The 23,756-nt window shown below is 39.1% G+C and overlaps 2 protein-coding genes and 1 pseudogene across 2 annotated transcripts; all 3 read right to left on the reverse strand.

The window, feature by feature from the left end:
• Window positions 1–2,242: 2,242 nt before the first annotated feature.
• On the reverse strand, window positions 2,243–7,108 carry LOC146328304 (collagenase 3-like). The gene is made up of 11 exons (XM_084717237.1): window positions 6,952–7,108; window positions 6,650–6,763; window positions 6,378–6,505; window positions 6,103–6,251; window positions 5,713–5,838; window positions 5,367–5,528; window positions 4,835–5,027; window positions 4,617–4,747; window positions 4,359–4,524; window positions 4,109–4,212; window positions 2,243–2,747 (listed from the first exon to the last, which is right to left on the reverse strand). The coding sequence occupies exons 1-11, from the start codon at window positions 7,057–7,059 to the stop codon at window positions 2,644–2,646; spliced, it is 1,485 nt and encodes a 494-aa protein (XP_084573363.1). The 5' UTR covers window positions 7,060–7,108; the 3' UTR covers window positions 2,243–2,643.
• A 1,614-nt stretch (window positions 7,109–8,722) lies between these two features.
• Window positions 8,723–14,125, reverse strand: LOC146328305 (matrix metalloproteinase-20-like; annotated as a pseudogene).
• Window positions 14,126–14,632: 507 nt separating this feature from the next.
• On the reverse strand, window positions 14,633–21,471 carry mmp20b (matrix metallopeptidase 20b (enamelysin)). The gene is made up of 9 exons (XM_084717239.1): window positions 21,246–21,471; window positions 18,565–18,713; window positions 18,107–18,232; window positions 17,838–17,996; window positions 17,563–17,734; window positions 17,131–17,264; window positions 16,889–17,045; window positions 15,847–15,950; window positions 14,633–14,770 (listed from the first exon to the last, which is right to left on the reverse strand). Exons 1-9 carry the CDS (start codon window positions 21,443–21,445, stop codon window positions 14,670–14,672), a joined length of 1,302 nt encoding a protein of 433 aa, XP_084573365.1. The 5' UTR covers window positions 21,446–21,471; the 3' UTR covers window positions 14,633–14,669.
• Window positions 21,472–23,756: the final 2,285 nt, after the last annotated feature.

A 23,756-nucleotide genomic window follows, 5' to 3' on the forward strand; every position in this document is an offset into this window, starting at 1 on the left:
AAAAACACTAAAGCAATAGTTCACCCAAAAATTAAATTTTACTCAATATCACATCAGCACAGGGGTGAGCAGATATTGAGTGAAATTTCATTTTTGGGTGAACTATTGCTTAAGGGTTAACCTGACAAACACTGTATATAAAGACATTAAACAAATATTTAAGGCAACATCTTCATTATAAATATTTATTTAACCAAAGTAATTTTATACATGAACACTGAGTAAATAAATCAGAGATAGTTTCATTATGCAAAATACACATTTTCTATCAATATTATTGCTGAATCTTGAATCATGATTTACATGATAAATCATGTGTAACCTTACATTTTATTTATATTTTTGTTTATTTGTTTGTTGTAAGACAGTATTTCTTTAAATTCCAAGCTGATTTCCATTTCATATTTTCAAATCTGGAATTCCAAATTTGGCAGGGGAAATTGTGGACCCCTGGCAATGTCTCCTAGGAGGACAGTTTGTACTTTTTTTTTTTTTTTGTTAGAGATGCACATACCATCTAACATAACTATTTTAACACCTGAAGTTGTAATAGCCTTTGTCATTGCATCACTGTGAATGTGTGTATTTTAAGTATCAGACAGCGTGTTAACTTTTCCTTAACATTGCTAAATTATTGTTAGCATTGTTAGTCTGAATTCCCTGTCATCCAGGTCACAGATTATAAAAGTACTAAAGGAGGATTCATATTTCTCCATCCAGGTTGTTGTGTTCTTTATACCTGCTGAATGTGGAGGTTCCTGTCATATAGCTGACATCTATATCGTACTCTTCAGTAGTACTTAACTGCTCCAGCAGCTGTTAACTGATAACTTAGTTATCTGTAAAATTCTTTACTGGACCGATAATTCTTAAAAACACATTCTCCTCCACTAAATGTTCCTTTTTTTCTCTTTAAGGCACCTGCAGCATTTACAAATTGTGTCTCCTCTCATCATTCATCATTGCAAAATGATCTACAATATGCCTATGGGGTATAGGCCAACTGAAAATGTTTGTGTGGTTGTTTTGTGTGCAGAGAACAACACACAGATTATACAGACATCTTGGGGAGCATAAATATGCCACAGCCACAAAAAGTCCTTTAAGTTCACGAGTGACTGACAGAAATGAGGTCACGCTGAGCTCATTTTCTGTGTTCTAAGAAATAAACATCTCCAAGCTAAATTACACTAGAATTATTGCCTATTTTCTGTCACTCTGTCAGCAGGCAATAAAAGTCTTAGCTTCACCTTTAATCTGATTTAGACAGTTACTTCTTATCAGTCTTAAAACCACCAAAAATACTAATTAAAGCGTTGGTTTACCCAAATGACATAAAAGCATTTCTCACTTCACCCCTTGTAGTAAATAATCATGCAGACTGTGTTGATTTTATCTGCTGAGGTTTTCAGATAGTGTACATAAATTTTCTCCCTCTGAGTACAATGAAGGTGAATGGAATTTATTTTGCGGTGCTCTGAGGATTGTAAAATTATTTTGAGAGTGTTCACATTTTTTTTCACAGACTTCACTGTGGACACTTTTCTACTGGGGTAATAGTCCACATAATCAATGCTGACAGTGTGTTCTGATGATTATCTGGAATATGGGGTGTTTCTCGAAAGTGATTTTGCTGTTGCTGAATGCTTTGAGGATGACACTATTAAATTCCTGTTCACCTCCACTGTATTCAGCTTGAACCTGAAATTCCAGTGAAAGGTATTTCAAAACCTGAGCAAATAAAACCCAAACAAATCTTCATGACTGGATTCCATTAGAGGTAAGTGAAACAATACATTTTGTTGTAATTTGGGGGAACCAACTCTTTAAAGTTCTCTTTTTGTTGACTGTTTCTTCTGCACTTCCTTCCACCTTCTTGGCATGTTTTGTGCCTCAACCAGAACTTTACTGTGCACACACAACACCAACCTATAAAGTCCTTAATTTATCAAAAACAGTAGTGACTCAGCTCTCTTTCTTCATTGAATCTCCTCTTATGTGGTTGACGTTAACCTAACAAGCCCTGTGGTCCTAATTCTAAAATTGCAGCATTCAGGCAAAAGACAGGAATACATCATAGCATAACAGTTCAGGCATGATCAAGAACAAGTCATGGCTTAAATTGTTTGCTATTTTTTAACAGTGTAACCCAAGGTGGTGTTTGCAAATAAATATATTCTGCAGGCTGGGCTCCGATAAGGCTTGCGCAGATGGAGAAATTGCAGAGGAGCTCTTGCACAACTCTATTTTAACATTTATTTGTAGCCCTGGGATATGTTCAGAGGACAAATTTTAACCCCACAGTTTACATCCAAAATTGTGCAATTTAACATCCTTGAGCAAATGCATTCACCATAAGTACTTTGCACTGCAGGACTTTGTGTACAGAGAAAAGGTAAACAAAATAATTTTAAGGCAGGTCAAAGATTATTTACAGAACTGATTAAATGATAATCATTTACTGGCCTCGGTTTGACTGTTATTTTCTATAAATCAGCACAATACAATCTGTCTGTGAGAGCTGTCCTTCATATCATAAACATATATAATACTGTTTTTCATGTAATGTTTTTTTCATGATATAAATGCAAACTGCAGTTACATCTCAGACATAGACAGTTATGTCTTTGTGTCTTTTGGTTCTCAGTAACAGTTGAGCCAGCCGTAGTTGAGCAGGACACGCATCACTCTCTTCTGAGGCAGGTAGTACTCAGTCTGTCTGGCACCAGATGAGAAGTATAGATATCCTGTGGGAGGGAAGATTCACTTTATATGCAAGTATACAATTGAACTTGAAACACAACACTGACATAACGTATTAAAAATAAGTTTATGCACTATTTTTTCATACCTTTATTCATTCCTGACATTACACTGGGATGTATGGTATCTGACAGTATTTGTGTAAAATAGCTTGTTGGCCACCTCTACTTCATTTTCCACGTCAGATCGTACCCCCCCAATGGTGGCAGAGCTGATCATCTTAGCTACACTATTTCTGCTTTGCTATGATCTTGAGAAGCCACAGTCATGATTCACTGACAAACTGAAAGCTAAACTGTACATTTACTGCCATTCAGACAACTTCACCGCTAACCTTTTTCTCTGCCCAGCAGACATTGCCTGTCACTCTTTGCCACTCACGCTCTCGTTAGATCAACCCCAGACTCAAAACACTATGCTGCTGTGACCAGTTTGTGGTCTGCAGTGTTCGGAACTAAACCCAAAACACTAACAAAAACGGGTGGAGGCATTTTACATTTTCATTAGTGCTGTAAGAATATCCCTCTTCACCAACTTTTTTAGCTCAGCTGCCTTTTCCAACAGGACAAAACATCACCTTGACACATATTTGTGATAGTATATTACAAAGTTTTTTATGACAAGTGAATAAAAGTTGCTTATTTCTATATCCAGCAGATTAAAAGAGCAACAATAACATTCATCTGGAGTCATGTTTCTGGCCACCTTATGAATTTAAGTCAAATATTCACTCTCCTTTTAGCTCTGTTTTTGTCTCCACCACTCTTGCCTTACTACAGTGTGTTCATCAGCTTATTGCTAACTTTGTCTGTCTGCTGATTGGTGCTGAACATAGAGCACAGTGGGATTTTCAGAGCTGGAAACTAGGTCAGTGGTTGCGGAGAGAGTGAACTAAAACAGAAACAACAAAAGTTTTGTGTCGTAAAGCCAAAACACTAAAACACTCCATGGGGATGAAATCCTCTGTGTTTTTGTCCAGAGGCCTTTCACATAATGTGCAGTCATTTGAGCGATTGTTAAAGGAATAATTTAAGGAAATAGTCTACCACATAACCTCTAGATGAGTTGAACAGAGCCAGGCTGTTTCCCCCTGCTTCCAGTAGTTACACTAAGCTAAACTTAGCTAAGTCAACCACCTCCAGGCTGTAGCTTCATGTCTAACGAACAGACATGAGGGTGGTAACTATTTTCTCATCTAATTCTCAGCAAGAAAGCAAATAAACAAACTTGTCACACTACTTTTTGATACAAATACAAAAGTATTGGTCATGATGATCATTGTCTGCCATTCTAACCACAGGTAGCTCTTCTTTAGGAAATGACTTAAGTGAATAACATTTCTCACCATAATTCTCAAAGGCTGCATCTACTCTGGAGCCTATGCCACGGAAATCCCACGTGATGAATCGTGGGTATCCCGAGTCCATTTGGTTTCTGCCCTCATCATAGCTGCAAGAGAGAAAAATACACTTACAAATGCTTTGTAAGTATGCACTCATACACAATAAAAATCTCAGTGATGCATGTGTTTATCAGTAGCAATGAACATGCCATGTTAATAGGAAAATAATGGCTTAATCATGACCAATACCCACCTCCAGTACTGGTTTTTCACAAAAATTAGTGTTTTTCTAGTAGTTGGCACATAGACGGCTGCATCCACCTTGCTGACTGAAGAGGGGAGGCCGAGGTTGGTGATAGACTTTGGATAGCCCGGCATTATTGTCTTTGCAAAAGCCTTGATGCCCCAGTATTGATTACCTACAGAGACACAGTTGGAGTGTATTATATCTTGTATTGGTATAGCTTATATATTCAATACTAGAACTAACAAAACCTTGTGAACATGTTACCTTCAAAAAAGTAAACCACATCCTTGTATGGGACTTCATAGGCAGCATCGACATACTGGATTTGCGACCATCTTCTGTTCACTTTAACTAAACGGATTCCTTGGAAACTTGCACTCTTCCTCCAGTAGTATCTAGTGAGGATTTTAAATTGAAATGTAAAAGATGCATTTATGATTCTCCCACATAAACAAGATGATCATCACACATTCAAAATGTACCCGTTTTTGAAGAAGTACAGGTCTCCCCTGATGGAGGTTGCAGCGTCAAACACCAGCTCGCGGCTGCACTGCTCATCTTTGGGGTTGGGCAGAGGGTCTGGGTTTGGATCCTCTGTTGGTTCCTCTGGCTCAGGCTCAGGACGAGGAGTTGGTCTAGGTCTGGGTGCTGATGTTGGTGCTGGAGTACGGCTTCCTGGGAGATGGATTAGCAAAATCAAAAGTGACTAAACTATGACCTTCAGTCATCACAATGCAAACAACTATCAACATAAATGCCTTCAACTTTTAGAAGCATTTTTAAACATATTTAGGTTTGGGTTTTAAAAGCATGCATGTATCTTTCAAACAAAAACAATAATTAAGGACGTTTGATGACATGGTTAAGTAGCATGGCATTATGGGAGTTATTTTCCTCACTGTTAAAGTAGCCCAAATAAAACCAAATTTATAATTATTATTATCTCGAAACATTAACTCACCATAGTTTAGTTCAACATTCATGTGAATCATTAAATCAGATTTTTTTGCTCACCATAAAGGGCTTGGACCCCACGCCTGTCATCATCAGGCAGCCTGTATCCATTTGTGTTGACGTACTGATAAGTGGGGAACATCAGTGCTCGTCTGTCTCTGGAGTGATCCAGACCCAGAGCGTGGCCAAACTCGTGGGCCGCCACCAGCAAAAGATTCACACCTAAACATAACAATTACAATCAATCCAGTCAGACGTATTTTATTTTATATACCGTACATTTCATTTATTTTTTCAAGCAGGTAGTAAAAAAATATTTTGAACACACTGAACAACTAAACTTTCATACAGGGAACTGTACAGAGTATACATGTCTTTCCCATTGGACAGGGCAGAGTTTATTTACCTCTTTGAGAAAGAGTCCAGGATTCATCATCATCAAAGTGCGTGTCCCCTCCCTGACCCTGTCCAGGAGAATTTGCATGAGCCAAGACTCCACCTCGCCCGTCAAAAGGGTAAAAGTCCCCGTGATCTGCAAAGAAGACAATGAAATCTATAGTTTCAGTCTATAATTGTACACAGAGAAAAGGATTCCCAAAAAGATCAGGTGGCATCACTGATGTAACTATGTTTAAACAAAGCAAGGCAATGATTTTGTCTTTGATTTTTACCCATAGGTTGAGCAATGTTGATCCGTTTTTCTCAGTCAGTCCACCTCTCGCAGAATGGCTCTACAGTTTTGTCTTGGTATGTTATTTACTAGTATAAAACAACCTTGTATTTAATTCAGACTCACATCCACCCTTGAAGAGGATCATGATGTCTGCAGTGCCACTGTAGACCTGTTTAAAGTTCAGCGGGATGACATCACTGTAGAGCTGGAAGGCCTGAGCGATGGTTGCATCCACCTGACGCTGGGTCAGGTCTGGAGTGTACTGAGTGATCCTGTTTAAATGATATCATACGATATGTTGTCATGTTTGGGATTATACATTCAAACAAAAAATACAATTATGCAACAAAGGTACTGACAGTATTGATATTCTCTGCCAGTATGTAATGTTCAATTACCTGTATGTGATGAGCCTTTTCTGCCATCTGGGTTTCCCATGGAAGTGTGCGTACTGGCTGATGTCTGACACACCACACCGAGGTGCCTTCATCGCCTCAATAGTCTCGTTATTCAAGACACCAGTCACCTGGTGGTCAGATGATGATATGAGGTAGAAAGTTTTCAAGATTTTGCCATTTGCCATATGATTTCTAGTATGAATTTAAAGTTATTAGCCATGTTTTTTTTTTTACTACAAGAGAGTAAACAGAATATAATTCGCTGTAATTACCTCAAGGCCAAAGAAAGCCTGCATGGCCTCCAGATCCTCGCTGAAGTTTGTAGTGAGGCTTCGAACTGTTGAGTTCCTCGTCCCAACATCAGAGTAGAACTGAGAAAGATATCCCTGACACCAGGACAAAAAAGATGACTCTTGTGAAGTGATTCATATTTTATTCAATTTGACTATGACAGAGGTTAGTGCTGACTACACAATCTGAAGTTAAAGACACATTGCAAACTCTGACTTTCTTAATCACTGCTTGCAAGACAGTTTTCAGTTGCAAATATTTCTGCAGACTATTATTGTGTTACCGCAGCCAGTTCTTGTTCCTCTGGTGAAACCGTTGGAGCAACCGTAGGTGCTGCATGACACACAGCTAAACAGCTCAACAGCAGTATCCAAAAAACATCAGAAGACATCTTGTTAAAATGTTTTCCTCTCTCCAGACAACTCTTATGAAGTCAGCCTCGACAGTCTGAGGTGTGTATCGCTCTGGTAAAAGAGGACGCACCGTCCTCTTGTGTATTCCACCAAATGTATTGACAAGCCCCTGTAAGAGAGGGGGAAGGGGAGTAAATAATGCCCCCTCTGAAAACACAGTGGGAGGAGATTATATGATCAGTTTAACATCACTGACTAAACATTTGTTAAACAGTTTGCTTTTAATGAGACGCTTTCATGTGCTTCTTAAACTGCCTCATCTCACCTTCATGATTTATCTCATCTGTGATATTTTGTGTCATTTCTCACATGCATACAGCAAAGCAATATATTAATGAGTATGATATACTGTAGATTCTTGTGTTTAATTGGCCAAAATCAAACGCTGAGCTGTAACAGTGAAGAGCATCCCAATTAAATAAGACTGATATGGTTTATTGTCCCTTTTTATATTCTGGTTTTTGGTAGAAAACAAAACAGCAAACATGAACAGAATACAAAACTGTCACATGAACAGCAATGAAAGAGCCCCTCTGTTAAGAAAAACATACATTTGCGACACACGTGCTGTTTTTCGTGTTCTCTTGTCCTTTTTGACCCTACAGCGACCACAGTCCAGTTTGGTGGGTAAACATGAGCACAGAGGTTTCGTTTAACTCATGTCACAAGACATGACTGTATTTCTAGATACTGAAGTCTACTGATTGAGACTGGAACTATCTCTCACTGCCATCTGGGGACGCCAATGTTGCCAAAGTTCCCTTGCACTGGTTTAAATGGTACAGTTGCACAGTTGCAAGTTAAGGTGAGCTATATTTTTACGTTTGATGAACTATGTGTTCTTATAGATTGAAAACCAAAGTCTCATTAAAACCTAACTTTGTTTTTATTTTCTCTCGTTACAATAGAGGGCATTTTAACCTAAATAAGTGCATTTAGGTGGAATTAACAGGCTCCTCGTGTTCTCCTTTCATCAGTAAAACACATGTTAAATGCTTTATAATAAGTGTACAGCAGATGTAAATCTTAAATACAAAACTAAAGAAGAAATTTTGCAAGTTTATTTGGCGACCAGCCTCTGGGGATGACTGTCCATTTATCTGGAGTATATTTTGTTAATAAGACCTATGATTTTTGAATCTGAGGCTTTTACTTCTAATTTAGTATGTTTAAACTGGGATTTTGCTGCCTTTACTTAAGTAAATAATCTGAGAACATTCCTCCACCACAGCCTTGGAAAGCAAAGATGAAACAAGCTGTGTGGATAAAAATATTTGACTGTGTTCAGTTTGATAAGATACGTCCTGTTTTTACACATTCAGTGATCTTTAGCAAGCTGAATTCAATGCACACCTGAGAACTTTAACAAAGTTCACAATATTTAGAAAAAGACACACTTTGCACTTTATATTACATCAGTCCAACTGCTTTACCACAGTACCATTGTACCAGAGAGGGATGTCAGAGATTTACACAATGGTAGGCACACACACTGTTCAGTCAAAAACAAAATGTTACATGATTATTATCTCGGTTGAACAACTGTTACCTTCCTCTTCTCATCATTTCTCATTTCAGAATTCTTCTTAACAATATATAGGATGTATTCTCAGTATCCTGCCCACCACTGTATCAAATATATCAACATCCCAGCCAATAATTTGCTGAAATTACTTTCACCACCCGGTTCCATCTGAAGTCATACTGGTAGGATTTTGGCCGGCTGAAGAGGAAGATGCTACCTGTCAGCAGAACATCATACAAAAAGTGTGTTTTGTCCTTATGTTGTTTTAAAACAAATTAGATGAAATGTGAACAACAAAGTTTAGCTGTAAACAGAGGATTTCTACTTAAGTGATACATTCCTCTAAAACTGGGCCAAATGGTGTTTTCAGTTTGAAAGTGTGTCCAGTGCGGTAAACCGCACCCGTCTGCCACCTAAACACGGTAAAAACAAGAAATTACAACTTCTATTTCAGTTGTATTCTATTTGTGTCCTGCTGCTCAGGTCCACATTACACAAAGTTCACAACCATAAACTGTAACAGTTTTTTCTTTTCTTTTACCATGTAAACTAAGAGCAGCATCGACCCTTCTCGGGATTCCAGGCCAATGTGTTTGGATAAGTCTGGGGAAGCCGGGGTCTGTCCTTCTCCTGTGCTCATCATACCTGTGATTAGTGGAGTGCAGCATGCAAATGTCAGTAAACAGAACTCTTCATCTATGTATGATGTTGTTCATCCAATTCAATTTTGTAAATTAATTGTCAACACTAGAATTAATTTGCTGTTTGGGTACAGGTGTGCTTTAGTGCGAAGCAACATATGCTGCCATCCATCCATCCAGATCTTTTTCAGGCACGTCTCAGCTTATTTCAGCAAGACACATTCTGCACATGTTGCAACAGCATTGCTTCGTAGTAAAAGAGTTAAGGTTCTAGACTGGCCACTGAAAATGTGGAGCACATTATGAAGCACAAAATACAACAATAGAAACTCCAGACTATTGATCAAGGAAGAGTGGGAAAGAATTCTTCAACAATTAGTATCCTCAGTTTCCAAATGCTCACTAAGCGTTGTTTGATGAAAATGTGATATAAGACAGTTTCAGACATGCCAACCAAGGAAAGTGGAAAGTGTTGCAGGCATCAAATTCAGAATGAGTGTATACTTACAAAAACAATAAAGTTAATCAGATGCTACATCAAATATCTTGTCTTTCTATTCATCATTGTATTATGTTTTTATTTACAGTTAAACAACATCCCAACTTTTTGGAATTGTTGTTGTCGATAGTAACCATTGGAAGACTGAAGGGTTCTTCCCTTTATGTTGGGTTCTAGGTAGAACTCTCAGAAAGGGTTCGAAGTGGAGCCTTTATAAAGGGTTCTATTGAGAACCAAAAAGGGTTCTCCTATGGAGACAAGTCGAAGAATCCTTTATGGTTCTCATGAGCACTTGTATTTATACTATTTCTACAAACTGATTAACTTTGATTGGGCACTACAGGGTCTCACCTATTCTAGACCAGTGGGCCAGAGCCCCATCTAGTGGGCTGCAGAGGCACCGGTGCTGTCAAATGGTTGATTAAAATGTAAAAAAAAAACAAGAAAAGAAAAAGAAAAAAGAATTTACAAAAATAAAAAAACCCCACTACACTGAAAGTAGAAAGTTTAAATATCACAACACCCCAGACCTGTTGAACTAACAATCTCTCGGATGCAGTGACACAAAATGAATTGGTTTTCGAAAAATTGATGGAAGACAACCACGACAACCAGTAAAATCTCCAAAGCGTGTGGTGGGAAAATGTGACCCGAATACATTAAATCTGAATTCATATTGGCAGGCAGTGATGCGGAGCCAAAAGCACAGTGTGTTCAATGTGGTGAAATCCTGCCACAGCCAAGTTTATGTTTTTCTCAAATTTCTGGCATAGTATTTGTGTTTTTTAAATACATTTATTTGGGAAGGTGGTCATCAGACTTTTTTTAATGATCAGAAGTGGGCCTAAAGTCAAAAAAGTTGTAGATATTAATAATATATTCAAGAATTAATTTTAAAGGGTAAGATTTCCCACCTTCATGTAAAAATATATGATGAAAACAGAATTGTTTTAAATGTGTAGCAAGTTGCCATAAAACAGTTACCTGGAGTAAACGTCTCCTGTGAAGAAGACTGTTTTCCCATATTCACTGACATGCACAGCAGCGTCAACCTGCCCGAGGAGAAACCGTACTCATAGATGGAGACAGCATGACTTTTCTCCTTAAGCTGTTGAACCACCCGGTACTTATGACCTGGAAAAACACAGCCGTGTCACTGCATTTTAGGACACTATGAAAAACAGCAACACACCACAAGCGCTGCCAAACTCAATGAGCCTCTTGCATGAACTGCAACACTTAAGTTGCACAAGGCTGTAATTTGGGTGCAACGTTGTGTTCTCCTACTGGAAATCCAGCCTTGTCATGCTGACATGGCCTAAGTGATGCTTTGCAGACTGCCCATTACTCTACCAGTGAATATGTACGCCACGCCTTTGGCAGGGATGTCATGAGCGGCAGCAACGTGAGAACTGATGCTGGGTAAGTACGTGCTGCTGTGGCTCTCTCTCAGGCGATTCCAATAAGTTCGAGTTGTTCTCATCCACACGTGCCTACAGTACATCAAAACAATAAGCAGACTCAGTTCCAGCTTGAACATATTCAAGGTCTTTTGTAATAATATTTTGAAATATATTGTACCTGTTTTTAAAGAAAACAATTTAATTTCCAATCAGAACTGCTGCATCGAAAGAAAAGTTGGGGTCACACTTTTTGGGGATGGGTTGTGTTTTCCTCTTCCCTTTTCCGAGCTCATTAGCTGCAACAGCAAACAGACTGTAACCTGAAGCACAGCAACCAACAAATCCTGTTAGAACTTTTCACAGCAGCCATATTGATATGAAAACACAGGTGTTACAAATGCTTTGAGGTCCTGTTCCATTTAGAGTGGCAGAGCTTTTACAGCGAGCCACCGTGCACAATAGCAGCACTCTGACTCTGTTTGACCTGAATGGAACTGAACCTAAACTAGTATCACTGGTAACAGCTGTGTTTACTTGATTATTTCATGTCAAAATGTTTGCTGTGAAAAAAGGTGCATTGACACTGAATCACACTGCAAACAGTCTGTGGGTTTGAAACTTTCAGATTCATTACTTCAGTAAAAATAGAGACACTAAAATGTAAAAAGAGCAACTTTTTCCAGAAAAGGTACTTTAAAAGTTCTGCAGGAAATCCCCCCCCCCGCCTTTTTTTTTATACTGTTAAGTAGAGATGGGATCAAGTCTTTGTTCTGAAAGTCTCATGTCTTTCCACTCAAGTACACTCAAGTCCCAAGTCAAGACACTCAAGTCTCAAGTCAAGACACTCAAGTCTCAAGTCAAGACAGTCAAGTCTCAAGCAAAATTCCAAGTCCTGAACAAATCATTATGCACTCTATACCAAATATAATGCCATTTTAACAACAGAGCCTCAACCTCTTTACACGACTCCAAATATTGAACAAAGTTGGAAGTTGTGGCGCCTCAGTCTGTAATTATCGTCCCGCCTGTTTTGCATACTGTAATTTGTTTTTTGTTGACCACCGCATAGATTTTATATACAAATTAAATTATCTTTGGTATGATTCGCTTCAACACTGGGCTCAGTAAAGAAACATTATTCTTCATGGTTCTTGCCTGCAACTTGACTGGAAGTTTTTGAACAAGTTCAAACAAAGGGGATCTGGGGAATTAAGTGTCGACTCGCTGAGAATGTGAGTCAACACTTAGCATTTATGTTAGTTAATTCAGGAAATTAAGGGAAATTAATTGATTTGTGGCACACTTTTTTAATCTTTGGGCTTGATGGAACATATCAAGTATTTTTAAGCCAAAAAGTCCAAGTGAAGTCACAAGTTACTTGGATGAAGTCCAAGGCGGTTTGCAAGTCTTTCTTTTAACCAATATAAAGTGTTTTTCAGATGTACTTCTGTAGGTGAAGGAGAAAACTATATCAGCTTTGCCACTGTTGACTTTGATGAACCTCAGTGGTGCTGCATCACTCCACATCTTCAGGGCTGAACAAAATGACTTCCCCACATCCTCTCTCTTCATGGTCAGAGTGTATTTAGCAGTCCTGCAGCATGCCAGTGCCAAAGATGGACTCACAAACATGAGACAGTGGGAGCTATAAGCTCCACAGCTGCAGCTGAAGTAAATATGACAGTAATATATGACCGTAAAAACTGAGAAACACAGAACATCTCACATGTAATTGATGGAGTGGGTCTTCCATTTTAGCTTTTCAGGGTAAAAGCTGAAGTTTTCCACATCTGGAACGCCACATCTGGGCTCTCTCATCATAGCAAGGGTGTGAGGGTCCAGACGACCCGTCTCTCTCAGACCAAAGAAGTTTTGCGTCTCTCTGATCCTCCCCTCCATGGACGACGTGGACACTTTAACACTACTAAATTCTGTAGCTACAAGGGCAGATTTCTCTCTGTTATCCCTCACTGATCATGCTACAAAGAGCAAGACAAGATTTTGAGATAACTGAGAGGCTAATCAGCCAAATGAACTGTAGTTTAGAAGAGCTATGTTGCCATATTTTGTTTTTCTTTGTCCATCTGATAATGTTGAGATTAATCCACCATTTGAAACACATTACTATACTAGTATGTGCTCTGGTTGCTTTGCATATTCTTCTTTTAATGTGCTGTGAAGAAATCTGTGTTTTGTTTTGTTTTTTAATGAAAAATCATCTTCAGGATTTAAAAATAAGCACTTGTATAATTAGTGGTACATTTGGTCCAGACAAAGATATAAATAAATGTAAATAAAATATCAGTAAGTGTCAATAAAAAGTAAATGTTTGAGGAGGTGCACTTCCTGGGCACAAAAAAACTCCAAGGGACTCTTGTTTTTAAAATAATTTGAATACCTTTATTGTCACAGCATTGACATGTTGGACCTTAAAACAAAGAAACTCTGACATGTTTCGGCATTAAGCCTCCGTCAATTAAGGCATTTTAATTGTTTCATTGAGTCCGAGTGCTTCAGGGTTTTGTGGGTTGTGTGGTGAAATTATCAATAGATGGACATACTGTTATTTGTAATATAAGTAAAAAAAAAACAAAACAAAAAAACACCTTCATTATGTTGTAGTTCCCACTTTATAATGGGACCAGTCAAATCAAATACACAAAATATTTGCATTTTAAATACAAAACATACAACATCAAAAAATTGCATGAGTTTTACATTAATTGTTATGCACAATGGAAATCAGTCCCATAATCCAATTTAATTTGTACCTCCACCAACATTTCTGATGGGATATCAATGTATAATATAAATTATTAAGACAGTCGTCCACCCACAAACCTCAGCCAGCTTCACATCCTCAGGCCTCGGCCACTGATCCTGACCAATGGGGAGAGTCCACAAGATTTACGCCAACATCAGAGAGCCCAAAACAGGTATCCATGGCCAGAACAACTCCATGTTTTGAATACACATTTCCACCAGGCAGCACAATTTTTATATAGGAGTATTCTCGCACGAGCACACAATCCTGCTTACAGCTGGGTCTACCTGCCCTAGTTCTCTGGAGACTGTGGTTAAAACCTCCCAGTGAAATGTCTCCATAGTATGTCTGGGCGCTCCGTCTGTAATGGTGAAATATATGCATGCATGCGAAGTGTATTTTGTACAACTGAAACCAGAAGCCAAAAGTGTTGTTTATAAATTCTGCAGCTATTAATGAGGCAAACTTATTCACACTCATCTGACATCCTATCTGCCCGTGAGTCTTTGAACTAAACAAACCATAAATACTAGTCAGCAAATGCTAGGGGCTCCTTATAGTGGGATACATAAAAACACATATTACATTGTATTAGGTTTAAGTAATTCTTTATTTTGACAAAAAAACGTCTACTGATAAATAAAACGCCACTTAAAGTGAAGAAGCACAGTGTTTTTCTTTTCTTCTCGTGATTTGATTGAATCATGGTTTTCACAGATAATTTTCCTTGCTGCATGTTCATGGATTTACAGTATTTCAACATCCGAGCCAGGAATTTGCTTTCTCAACCCCGACGATGTGTTTCTGGGTGTAGTCATATTTGTAGACTTGTGGTCCAATAAAGAAGTAGATGAAACCTGAGACGAGAGAAAGCAGGAAACAAAGTGATTCATGGTGACATTTAACTTTTATTATGTTGTGTTTTCTAGAGTGTTTTTGTTTGTTAGGTGCTGCTGCTACAGCTGATGGTGATGATGACCATGATGAGCATTTTTCTGAGCTTACATGCACTTTTGCTCACACTTGAAATGACAGTATACAGTATCATAGGAAAGACTTTCAGTGCTCAAGTGGGTAATTATATGGTTTCAATCACAGAGAGGAACCACACACTCTGTAAAAACTTCACTTCACTGCTGATGTTGCGTGTAAACTAGCATTCCTGTGCTACTAATACAACTTGCAATGCCCCTTAAATGGATATTTCACCCAAAAGTGAAAATTCAGTCATTATCTACTCACCCCCGTGCCAACTGAAGGATGGAAATGAATGGTGGCCAGTTTTCAAATTTAAAAACCAACAGAATAAAAACATGAAATGCCTCCATACTGCTCGTCTGGTGTAATCCAAGTTTCCTAAAGCCCCAACATGCCAAGTTGACTAAAAAAGTGTTATTTACACCATGTTTTTAGCCTGAATCTTAACTGTAGTTTCTTAGCATGGAGCCATGTTCACATGCACACTGTCTGAACTGGGTGTGTGCGGTGTGATAGTGTTAGGAGACTTGGCTAATGTCAGACAAGCAGTATGGAGGCATTTTATATATATATATATATATTTTTTTTTCCAGTTGTTTTTTACATTTGAAAATTGGTCACCATTCACTTACATTGTTTGGGAGATTCTGCAACAGTGTTTCCCTGTGAAAAACCAGCAGTGTTTTGCAGACTAACTAAATAAACCAGACCCTCAATCGGTGAATAGATACTGACTGAATTTTCATTTTTGGGTGAACTATATCTTTAAGCTACAAACAGCAATAAACTAAATCATCTTCCAATCAGAACATCACCCACTTTGACTACAGTTTATATGTATATTATGTGGCTTCCTGTAGGAAATTTTTTATATTTGAGAAAGATTTAAGTAAACAAACAACTAAACTTAAATTGCAAATGTACATTATAGTGCAGAATAATACAACCGGCTCACCCTCTTTATAAAAAGCTGCATTTATTGTTGTGTTGATTCCTGGAAAGTCCTCGATGATGTACTTTGGGTAACCGAAATCCATAACCCTTCGGTTTTCATTGTAACTGAAAAGACATGATATAAACAACATTTGTCAGAAGTCATGCTCACGTGTTCTTTCAAAGCTGAGACAAAACATTTGTTCATGGTTGCTACTAGCACGATCACGTCATCAAACCTCAGAGTCCAAACTGAGCCCTTTGCTCTCTGTGTGAGGTCTAAATGACAAACGAAATCCTTCAGTCAGATCTGAGTCAACTTCTTTAACGTGCAAGTCCCCATCAACCAGTGCTTTGTGATTTGCTTTGGCTGTGCCACTACACTTTCATTTAATTTCACATAATTTCAAAAAAAGTAGTTAATTCAGGCTAAAAAAAAAAGAGTACTATATAATTTGATTTATTTCGATCAGTAGCACACTTACAGAAATGTTTCATGTTGCGTTTGCTAATTCATGATATCGGACAATTTCTTGTCCTCATAAAAGAAAAAAGATAGTCTCCAGTGCCAAACATGAGTATTCGCGTGCCTGTGGTGCACAGCTTAAACCGTTCACTAGAATCAGCCTCAGAATCAAGTTAAATGTTCTGTGGGAAAGCAGAAATGCCCGCAAGTTAGTTTTTACAAGTCCAAGACAAGTGTCACATTTCAACTACTGATAACTTATAATCAATAACTTAACAAATCCCTCAAGCCTCTCAAACACAGTTTAATGGTAACCTAATAAGTCTGTAACCAGCATGCTGCCAATGCTATTAACTGAAATGACACTGAAAAGTACCACTTGATTTTCCATCTCCCCATCCAATGCTGTAAGTTCATGCAAACAAAAGTTGGAATGTTCCTTTAAGTGAGCACAGTTGCTATCATGGCTGATTCCAATTTGAGTCACAAGTCTATTTATGATGACAGGATTGCCATATGTAGTGCTTATAGTATATAAAAGTAGAGGTATTGTTTAATTGATAGTTATTGGATTGAAGTTGTTCATTTGTTGCCTCACCTCCAGTAAATATCATGCATAAAAAAGAGGGTGCGTCTTGTTTTGACTACATGCACTGCTGCATCAACGTCCTGGACCCAGGCTGGAAACCCAAAGTGGCTGAGTGCTCGAGGTTTTCCCTTCACAAGAGAACCTTTCACCGTCCAGAACATGGATTCTGTCGACACACAAGGAAAAGGATCACTAGCTTACAGTGACTCAGTGAGATCGAGGAAACCTTTGTTGCAGGTAAAAACAGTTACCATGAATGAGATAAGCGGTGGATCTGCGAGGCACCCAGAAGGCAGCATCGATGCTGGTTTCAATCTTGGGCATAAAGTTGGTGATGGAACCTTCTTTGATGTCAGATTGCTGATTATGTTTAATCCAGAGATATCTTGTGAGAAAAAAAACGTTGTCGGTTACATCTTAAAAACATGTTTGTTGGATGCAACCAAAATCAGAATCAGAATCTCTTAACAGCATTGTGAATGGAGAAGACTCACTATAGTAATTAAAATTCAAATGTGGTTGAACGACAACATATCCTAACCTTATAAATGTACTGATACCATTGCACAACAGAGAAAGGATGTCATTTAATATGTATGTACTGCATGGTAAATGACAGATAGTAAACCATCAGCTCCTAAGATGAATAACTTAGAGATACTAAAAAAATAACCTTTGACTACCTTTCTCTAAAAAAGAAGGTGGCATCCCCAAGAGTTGACACTGCGTCAAAGGTCAGGTCTTCATCACATTTATTCTGCATGAGTCGAGGGAACAGCGGTCCTGGCAGCCACGGGTTTGACTGAGAGCTCCAGCCGTACCTTGAAAAGTAATTTGGGCGTCCTCTGACCGGACCTAGCACACATCAGCATAAACTGAAAGATCAGGTTCCACTTCATTAAAAACACTCAGGAGTCAAATATGTAAGTAATGTTAGTGTAAAGAGACAGAGATTTACTGTAAAGTGCGTTGATATTTGCTATATCCTCCCTAGATAACAGGTTGGCTGGATGGGAGGCTCTGTAGGTCGGATACATCAGGGACTCGGGGTTTCTGGAGTGCTTCAGGCCCAAAGCGTGGCCAAATTCGTGTGCAGCTACAACAAACAGATTAAAACCTGCAATGGCACAAAGAAAATGCATCCAAATGAATGATTTTGTCTTTTGTAGGTATCTGTCGAATTCCCTCTGGATCACTGTGGAGTGCCAGTGTGATTCAGCTCAGCACCTGTTTCTCCTGCTGTCCAGTGCTCGGCGTCGTCAAAGTGCGTGTCCCCTCCCATGCCCAACCCTGGACCAAAAGCATGAGCCAGTGTGCCTCTGGGTCCATCGAATGGATACAAGTCACCATGTTCTTCATAATATAATCCAGACCAAACATGAAACAGAAACCACAGAGAAAACCATTTTCTTTCATGCCAAGAGAAAATTACAGGCTTCTGTTCACCTCATCAAAATGAGCATCAAGTTCAGCGGCCAGTGTTTGATGACGCTGCCTCGGTAAGCAGTTAAATCACTACTGAATCTCCCCGTATGATATCCACAGGATTGTGTTTTACATCGTATAAAATATATCACTGAAAAGTGTATTTTTCACTCTGTGAGCATGACTCAGGCTGTTCAATCTACTTCCAGATACCCAGTGTCCATTCCTGTCTTGCGAGAAAAACAGAAAGAAAAACCTACCACTGGTCACAAACTCCACCATGATGTCAGCGCTGCGGGTGTGTGACCTGACAAACGTCAGACTGCTGGCTCGGGCCCAAATGCTGAATGCTGACTCAACCAGAGAGTCCACAGTGCTGCGAGGCAAATCTCTGGTGTACCTGCCAATTCTGCAACAGCAGTGAGTAAAATACATGTCACATTATTGGTTAACATTTAGACCAAGACACAGGATGCTGTGAATAGACGAATAAATCTCATGAATCTGATAGAAATTGAAAATTGATCAAAATGAGCTTTCAATTTAGGATCAGTGATTCTTCCGTTATTTTTCCCACATTGACCTGGTGGCAGGCATTAAGAGTAACTTCACAGAAAGAGCAAACGTCTTCTCACAAATAGTCTTGTTTGCTTAAGTAGGTCAGTAGGAGGCATCAATATTGAATTGGGACTGGTTCATAACCAGTTAAAACCTCCTTGATTTATGTTTAATTACCCCTCATATTAAGCACTTCTGTGTCTGCAGCAATGTGCTGGCACAAGGAGAGACTCACTTCCTACAAGAAACCCTTTAGTCTACGCCACATATTAGGATACATGTAACCCACAAGGCCATCTTCCCTGACCGACTGGTGTGTTTTTGCAGGTGGGAACTAAATAATCTATCAATGGTATAGTTGTCAGTGCTGATGGGGTTTTTTTTAATCAAAAATTGAATGGTATCATGAACTTATAATTGAAAGTCCAACAGAAGCATGGATTTGGAGAATTGTGACACCCTTAGAAATGATTAATGGCACAAAAACTATACTGATACTTTTTGAAGAATAATAGTCAAAGTTCACAGATGACAAAACATGTAGACTACTATGTATATGGTTATACAGCCTTTTGGGAATTAAAGGACCAGTGTGTAAGATTTAGTGACATTTAGTGGAGTGCAATCAACCACTCATCTCACACTCCCCTTCTAAGCTTGCAGGAGAAACTTCAGTGGCTGTGAAACTAATGCAAAACACGAAGGGCTCTATTTAGAACTAGTGTTTGGTTTGTCCATTCTGGGCTACTGTGAACACATGCTGGTGCAATATGGCAGACTCTGAGGAAGGTTAAAGTAACTTGCTGGAAGTGCAGACCCAGTATGCCTATCTACTCTGACTGGCTATACCCTTCCAAGCATTTGCTGAACACTAACGTTTACTTAGCTTAGCATTTATGATGCTAACTGGTTCTGCAAACTGGGAAGGACTGGGATAAAAGCGAATAAGCTACACATTTTTGTTCCCGGTGTTGTGTCAACCTCTTTCCCCTTACCTTAACCTTACTGTAACCGTATCCCTAAACCCAACCAGACCAAACCTTCACAGCAGCATGTTAACACCTGCAGGGCTCTCCGGCTTGCCAGGCTTTTATTTCCCCGTTGACAGGTTTGGTTTGTTAAATTATCATAACACAAACGTCTACAGAAAATTAATGGCAATCTGTGGTAATCTGCCTTATTCATCTTTGGGCTGTTCTGGTGTAAAATGACAGTAATGAAGTGCCTGCGGTCAGGGAGGGGAGGTGCTGCATGTGTGGCTGATGTGGACTGTGGGGACAGAATACGAGGTGTTGAAAGGGAGATAGGCAGCTGGGTTGTAGGGGAAAATGTGACTTGGTGCTTCCAGTAGTTGCAACAGCCCCCTGTGGGTAGGGTTGTAGATATAAACAGCTCATTCTAAAGTAACAAAAACAGAATGATTCTTATTTGCAGGTGATTTTACACTAATGAAAACATATGTGTGAAAATTATATTCCATCTTTGTCATATTCTGCCATTAAATCCCAATAAATCTTACACACTGGACCTTTAACTACATTTAAAAAACAATGACAATAGCTGCTTTTCTTAGTTTTTCTTAAATTATGCATTTGTTCTACATCTAATCCAGCAGACGTGCCTCAAGCAGAACTCACAAAGAATTGGATAAGGACATTTCAGACAGTGTTACATAATTTCAAGCATGTAGGGTCAACTTGGCACTTTCGCAAGCTCACAATAACTCTCAAAGACAGGAGTCCCAAACCCAGAAATCTGTTAACCATAATGATTTGTGACAGTTGCTATTCCATGTTTCTGCCAAAAGTTTTATTGCCTGCTGCCTCAAAATGTTTCCCACGTAGTGGTGGGGTTTGCGGTTTTGGGGACCAGACTGTTCTATTTTTTGCAAGTTCAGTCTCGGTCAGACATCTTTCGTATACAGACTGTAATTCTACTCCACTTTAAAAGTAAATAGAATGATAGATCTTGATCATTAAGTAAGGATAATGTACAGTGAGCAGGTTATTTTATCAAAATAAACCCCGGTAGAGTCATGCAGAACTTGAATCATCCTGAATGGGTTTATGTAGGATAACGTACAATGAGCAGATCATTATTGTGAAATAAACCCTGACAGGGTGATGCAGGCACAGAGTCGAATCAAGTATCTAACAAAGCCATGTAGTAATTCACAATATCAACCTGCTCACTGTACATTATTCTACTTATTATACAGCTAGTCTCTTTAAAAAAATCAATTATTTTACACCAACTATTAATTTAAAGCAGCAGTCTGTTATTTATAGCAGCAGTCTTATTTAGAGCTTGAATGCTCTAATTGACCAATCAGAACTGAGTATTTAATGATGCCATGCCATAAACACAATTAAAGACCACGTACCTGTAAGTTATGACATTTTTGTTCCATCGTGTCCCCTGGATGTGGCTGTACTCCTCCACATCTGGAACGCCACATCGAGGGCTGCTCATCACCTCCAGGGTGTCTGAGTCCAGCGCACCTGTTGCATTGAGCCCAAAGAATAGCTGCATGTCTTTCACCTTCGAGGTGAAGGAGGGCCCACTCCGCTTCATGCGCCCCATAGGCTCTATTTCCAGGTTGTAGTACTGCTGAAGGTATTCCTATGAGCACATTTGAGATCCACGTCAGATATCTTTTTGCACTGAAGAGCAGGTTAAATTACCTGGTCCTGCACAGCTCAAATATTTCCAAAGTAGAAAGTTGCATTCCCTTTGTGGTAGGGCTCCCTTTTTTAGCATGCATTATAGATCATACTTTCAAGCATACATCAAATTGCACTTTAGTAGTAATGAGTAGATATTCATTACTACTAAATAACCTTACTCATCTACACCTTTGGATGATCAGATTCACAGCATCAACTGTCAGTTACAACCTCTCTAATTACAACTAAAATTCATAACAATTAACTGAATAAAAACTTTCCAAGCAACAGTTCCCATGCAGATTGTCATTCCCAAAAAGTCCTTCCAAAGAAAATCAAGAATACATTCATGAAAGTAAAATTAGGGAGAGATGAAAATGAGGATGCTGATATAATCTTCTTTAAGCATGCAATATACTAGCTACAAGGACTGCGAGGGCAGTGCAGTTACTTACCTCCGCCCCCCACCCACACAAAAACAAAAAATAAATATAAACATAATCACAAAAATCCCACACACAGGCGAGAACGGATCCTTGCAACAACCTCTCAATAAAAAACACTCAAATTGGCATGTTTCCGGCATTGTACAAGAAAATAAAGGCACATGCACTCCAATCTGAAACATTCGTAATGCAGCTCATGCAATTATGCACTTACAGTGGCCAGCTTCAAGTCAACCTGTGGTTCTGTGGAAGGAGAGCTCTCTCCCTCCGGCATAAATGTGGGCGCCGTAAAACACGGACGGAGCAGAAGCAAGACCAAGACACAGTGAGAGAGCAGCATGACATGCATTTCACAGACTTAACACTACATGAATTGTAGTGGCCCAAACACATGGAGATGGAAGTTCTGGTTAATGAGAAAGCCTTTTAAATGGTTATTGTGACTCATACCACTTGCAAATCCAGGGGAAGCCTCAGACAGTACTATGGAATTAGGGAGGGGTTTGCAGAGAGCCAAGGACAGCAAAAAGAGAAAAGAAAGAAATGACATTTGGACACTTTTTTGTCACGTGACATGCTTGCTCCAATGATGATTCAGTGTGTGGTTTCAATTTCAAAATTTTATTCAAATTAAATGCAAATTTAGAGCTTAAATCAGCTCTTCTGGTTGTGATTAAAGTCATATGAATATGAAAAAAGACAACATTTACACTGGGAGTTTTAGCAATAACTGACTCATGGATAATACCAAACAAGTGGTGAAACTGCAACATGAGGCAACATACACCAAAGAACAAGATTATTTCTGCAAGACTACTGACACTATGAGTATCTTTGGCATAAACATGTTAATATCCCCACCATCAAAAAAACACGATATTGAGCAAATGATTTCCCCAGCAGGGCTAAAGGAACCTCAAGACTGATGCAACACAATGAGCTGGGTGGCACTGCTCAGTCCCACGCATTCTGCAAGGGCTCCCGAAATAACCCCATCAAAGCTCATTCTTGTCCCGTTTTAGCAGCAAATACATGTAAGACCCTTCAATGACAGAGTTCGCTGAGAGGGAGCTGAAATTGCAGGGGTGGATTTAAGGCCTTCGAAAAAAGAAAATGGCCGCCAGCCAGGCCGCCAAGACTGGCAAGGGTGGTGCCACGGTAAATTCAGGCTACAATTACGGTTGATTGGTCATTGTGGAGCTTTATGGGACCAACAGCATTCCTCTGCGGGGCAACATGAGCTGAGTTTTCCAGAGGACGCTGCGCTCTCCTGTAGGAAGGCTTGCAGAATTTGGGTCGCTCTGGTTTTATGGTCTGACAACAGACGGGGTAATGAAGTCATTTTAAGCAGAGGTGATGACTGAGAGTGCAGTTTGGAGCTGCAAGGTTACAAGCTGGGGGAGACCACTGTGGTAATTAAACCAGTAGAAACATCTTTGTTTTGCGCCAAACATACACTTTCACACAGACGCTCTATATCGGAACAAGCTATGATGAGTAATATTTGTCCTGGAAAGCATCTCTCTTGTGTGTTATTAGTACAGATGAGTTTTTATCAGTGTTTTCTACTTTATGTAGTACTTTAAGATGCTGTATCAACAAAGAACTTGGGGGTGGACAGAGAATCGGAATTGCATGACAAAGCTTTTGGTGCAATGACAGATGAGTTTATTAAAATTGCAGATTTGACAGGAAATATCAGTCCCACTCACTTAAACCTGGAAATTTATTCTTTCGTGTCTCGTCATGTTCCCTTGTCCCACAGAATCGCACCAAGCTCTG

This window comes from Lutjanus erythropterus, chromosome 4, assembly GCF_056507025.1.
Source record: "Lutjanus erythropterus isolate fLutEry1 chromosome 4, fLutEry1.hap2, whole genome shotgun sequence".
Lineage (NCBI taxonomy): Eukaryota > Metazoa > Chordata > Actinopteri > Lutjaniformes > Lutjanidae > Lutjanus > Lutjanus erythropterus.

Coding starts and splice junctions, on each gene's coding strand:
- LOC146328304 (XM_084717237.1), bottom strand. CDS start 7,059: ATGTCTTCTGATGTTTTTTGGATACTGCTGTTGAGCTGTTTAGCTGTG. Junction 5,839..6,102: donor GATCCTCTTCAAGGGTGGAT/GTGAGTCTGAAT, acceptor TCTTCTTTGCAG/ATCACGGGGACTTTTACCCT. Junction 4,525..4,616: donor TGTGGTTTACTTTTTTGAAG/GTAACATGTTCA, acceptor GTGTCTCTGTAG/GTAATCAATACTGGGGCATC.
- mmp20b (XM_084717239.1), bottom strand. CDS start 21,445: ATGGGGCGCATGAAGCGGAGTGGGCCCTCCTTCACCTCGAAGGTGAAA. Junction 17,735..17,837: donor AAATATCAACGCACTTTACA/GTAAATCTCTGT, acceptor GATGTGTGCTAG/GTCCGGTCAGAGGACGCCCA. Junction 17,046..17,130: donor CACCGCTTATCTCATTCATG/GTAACTGTTTTT, acceptor GTGTGTCGACAG/AATCCATGTTCTGGACGGTG.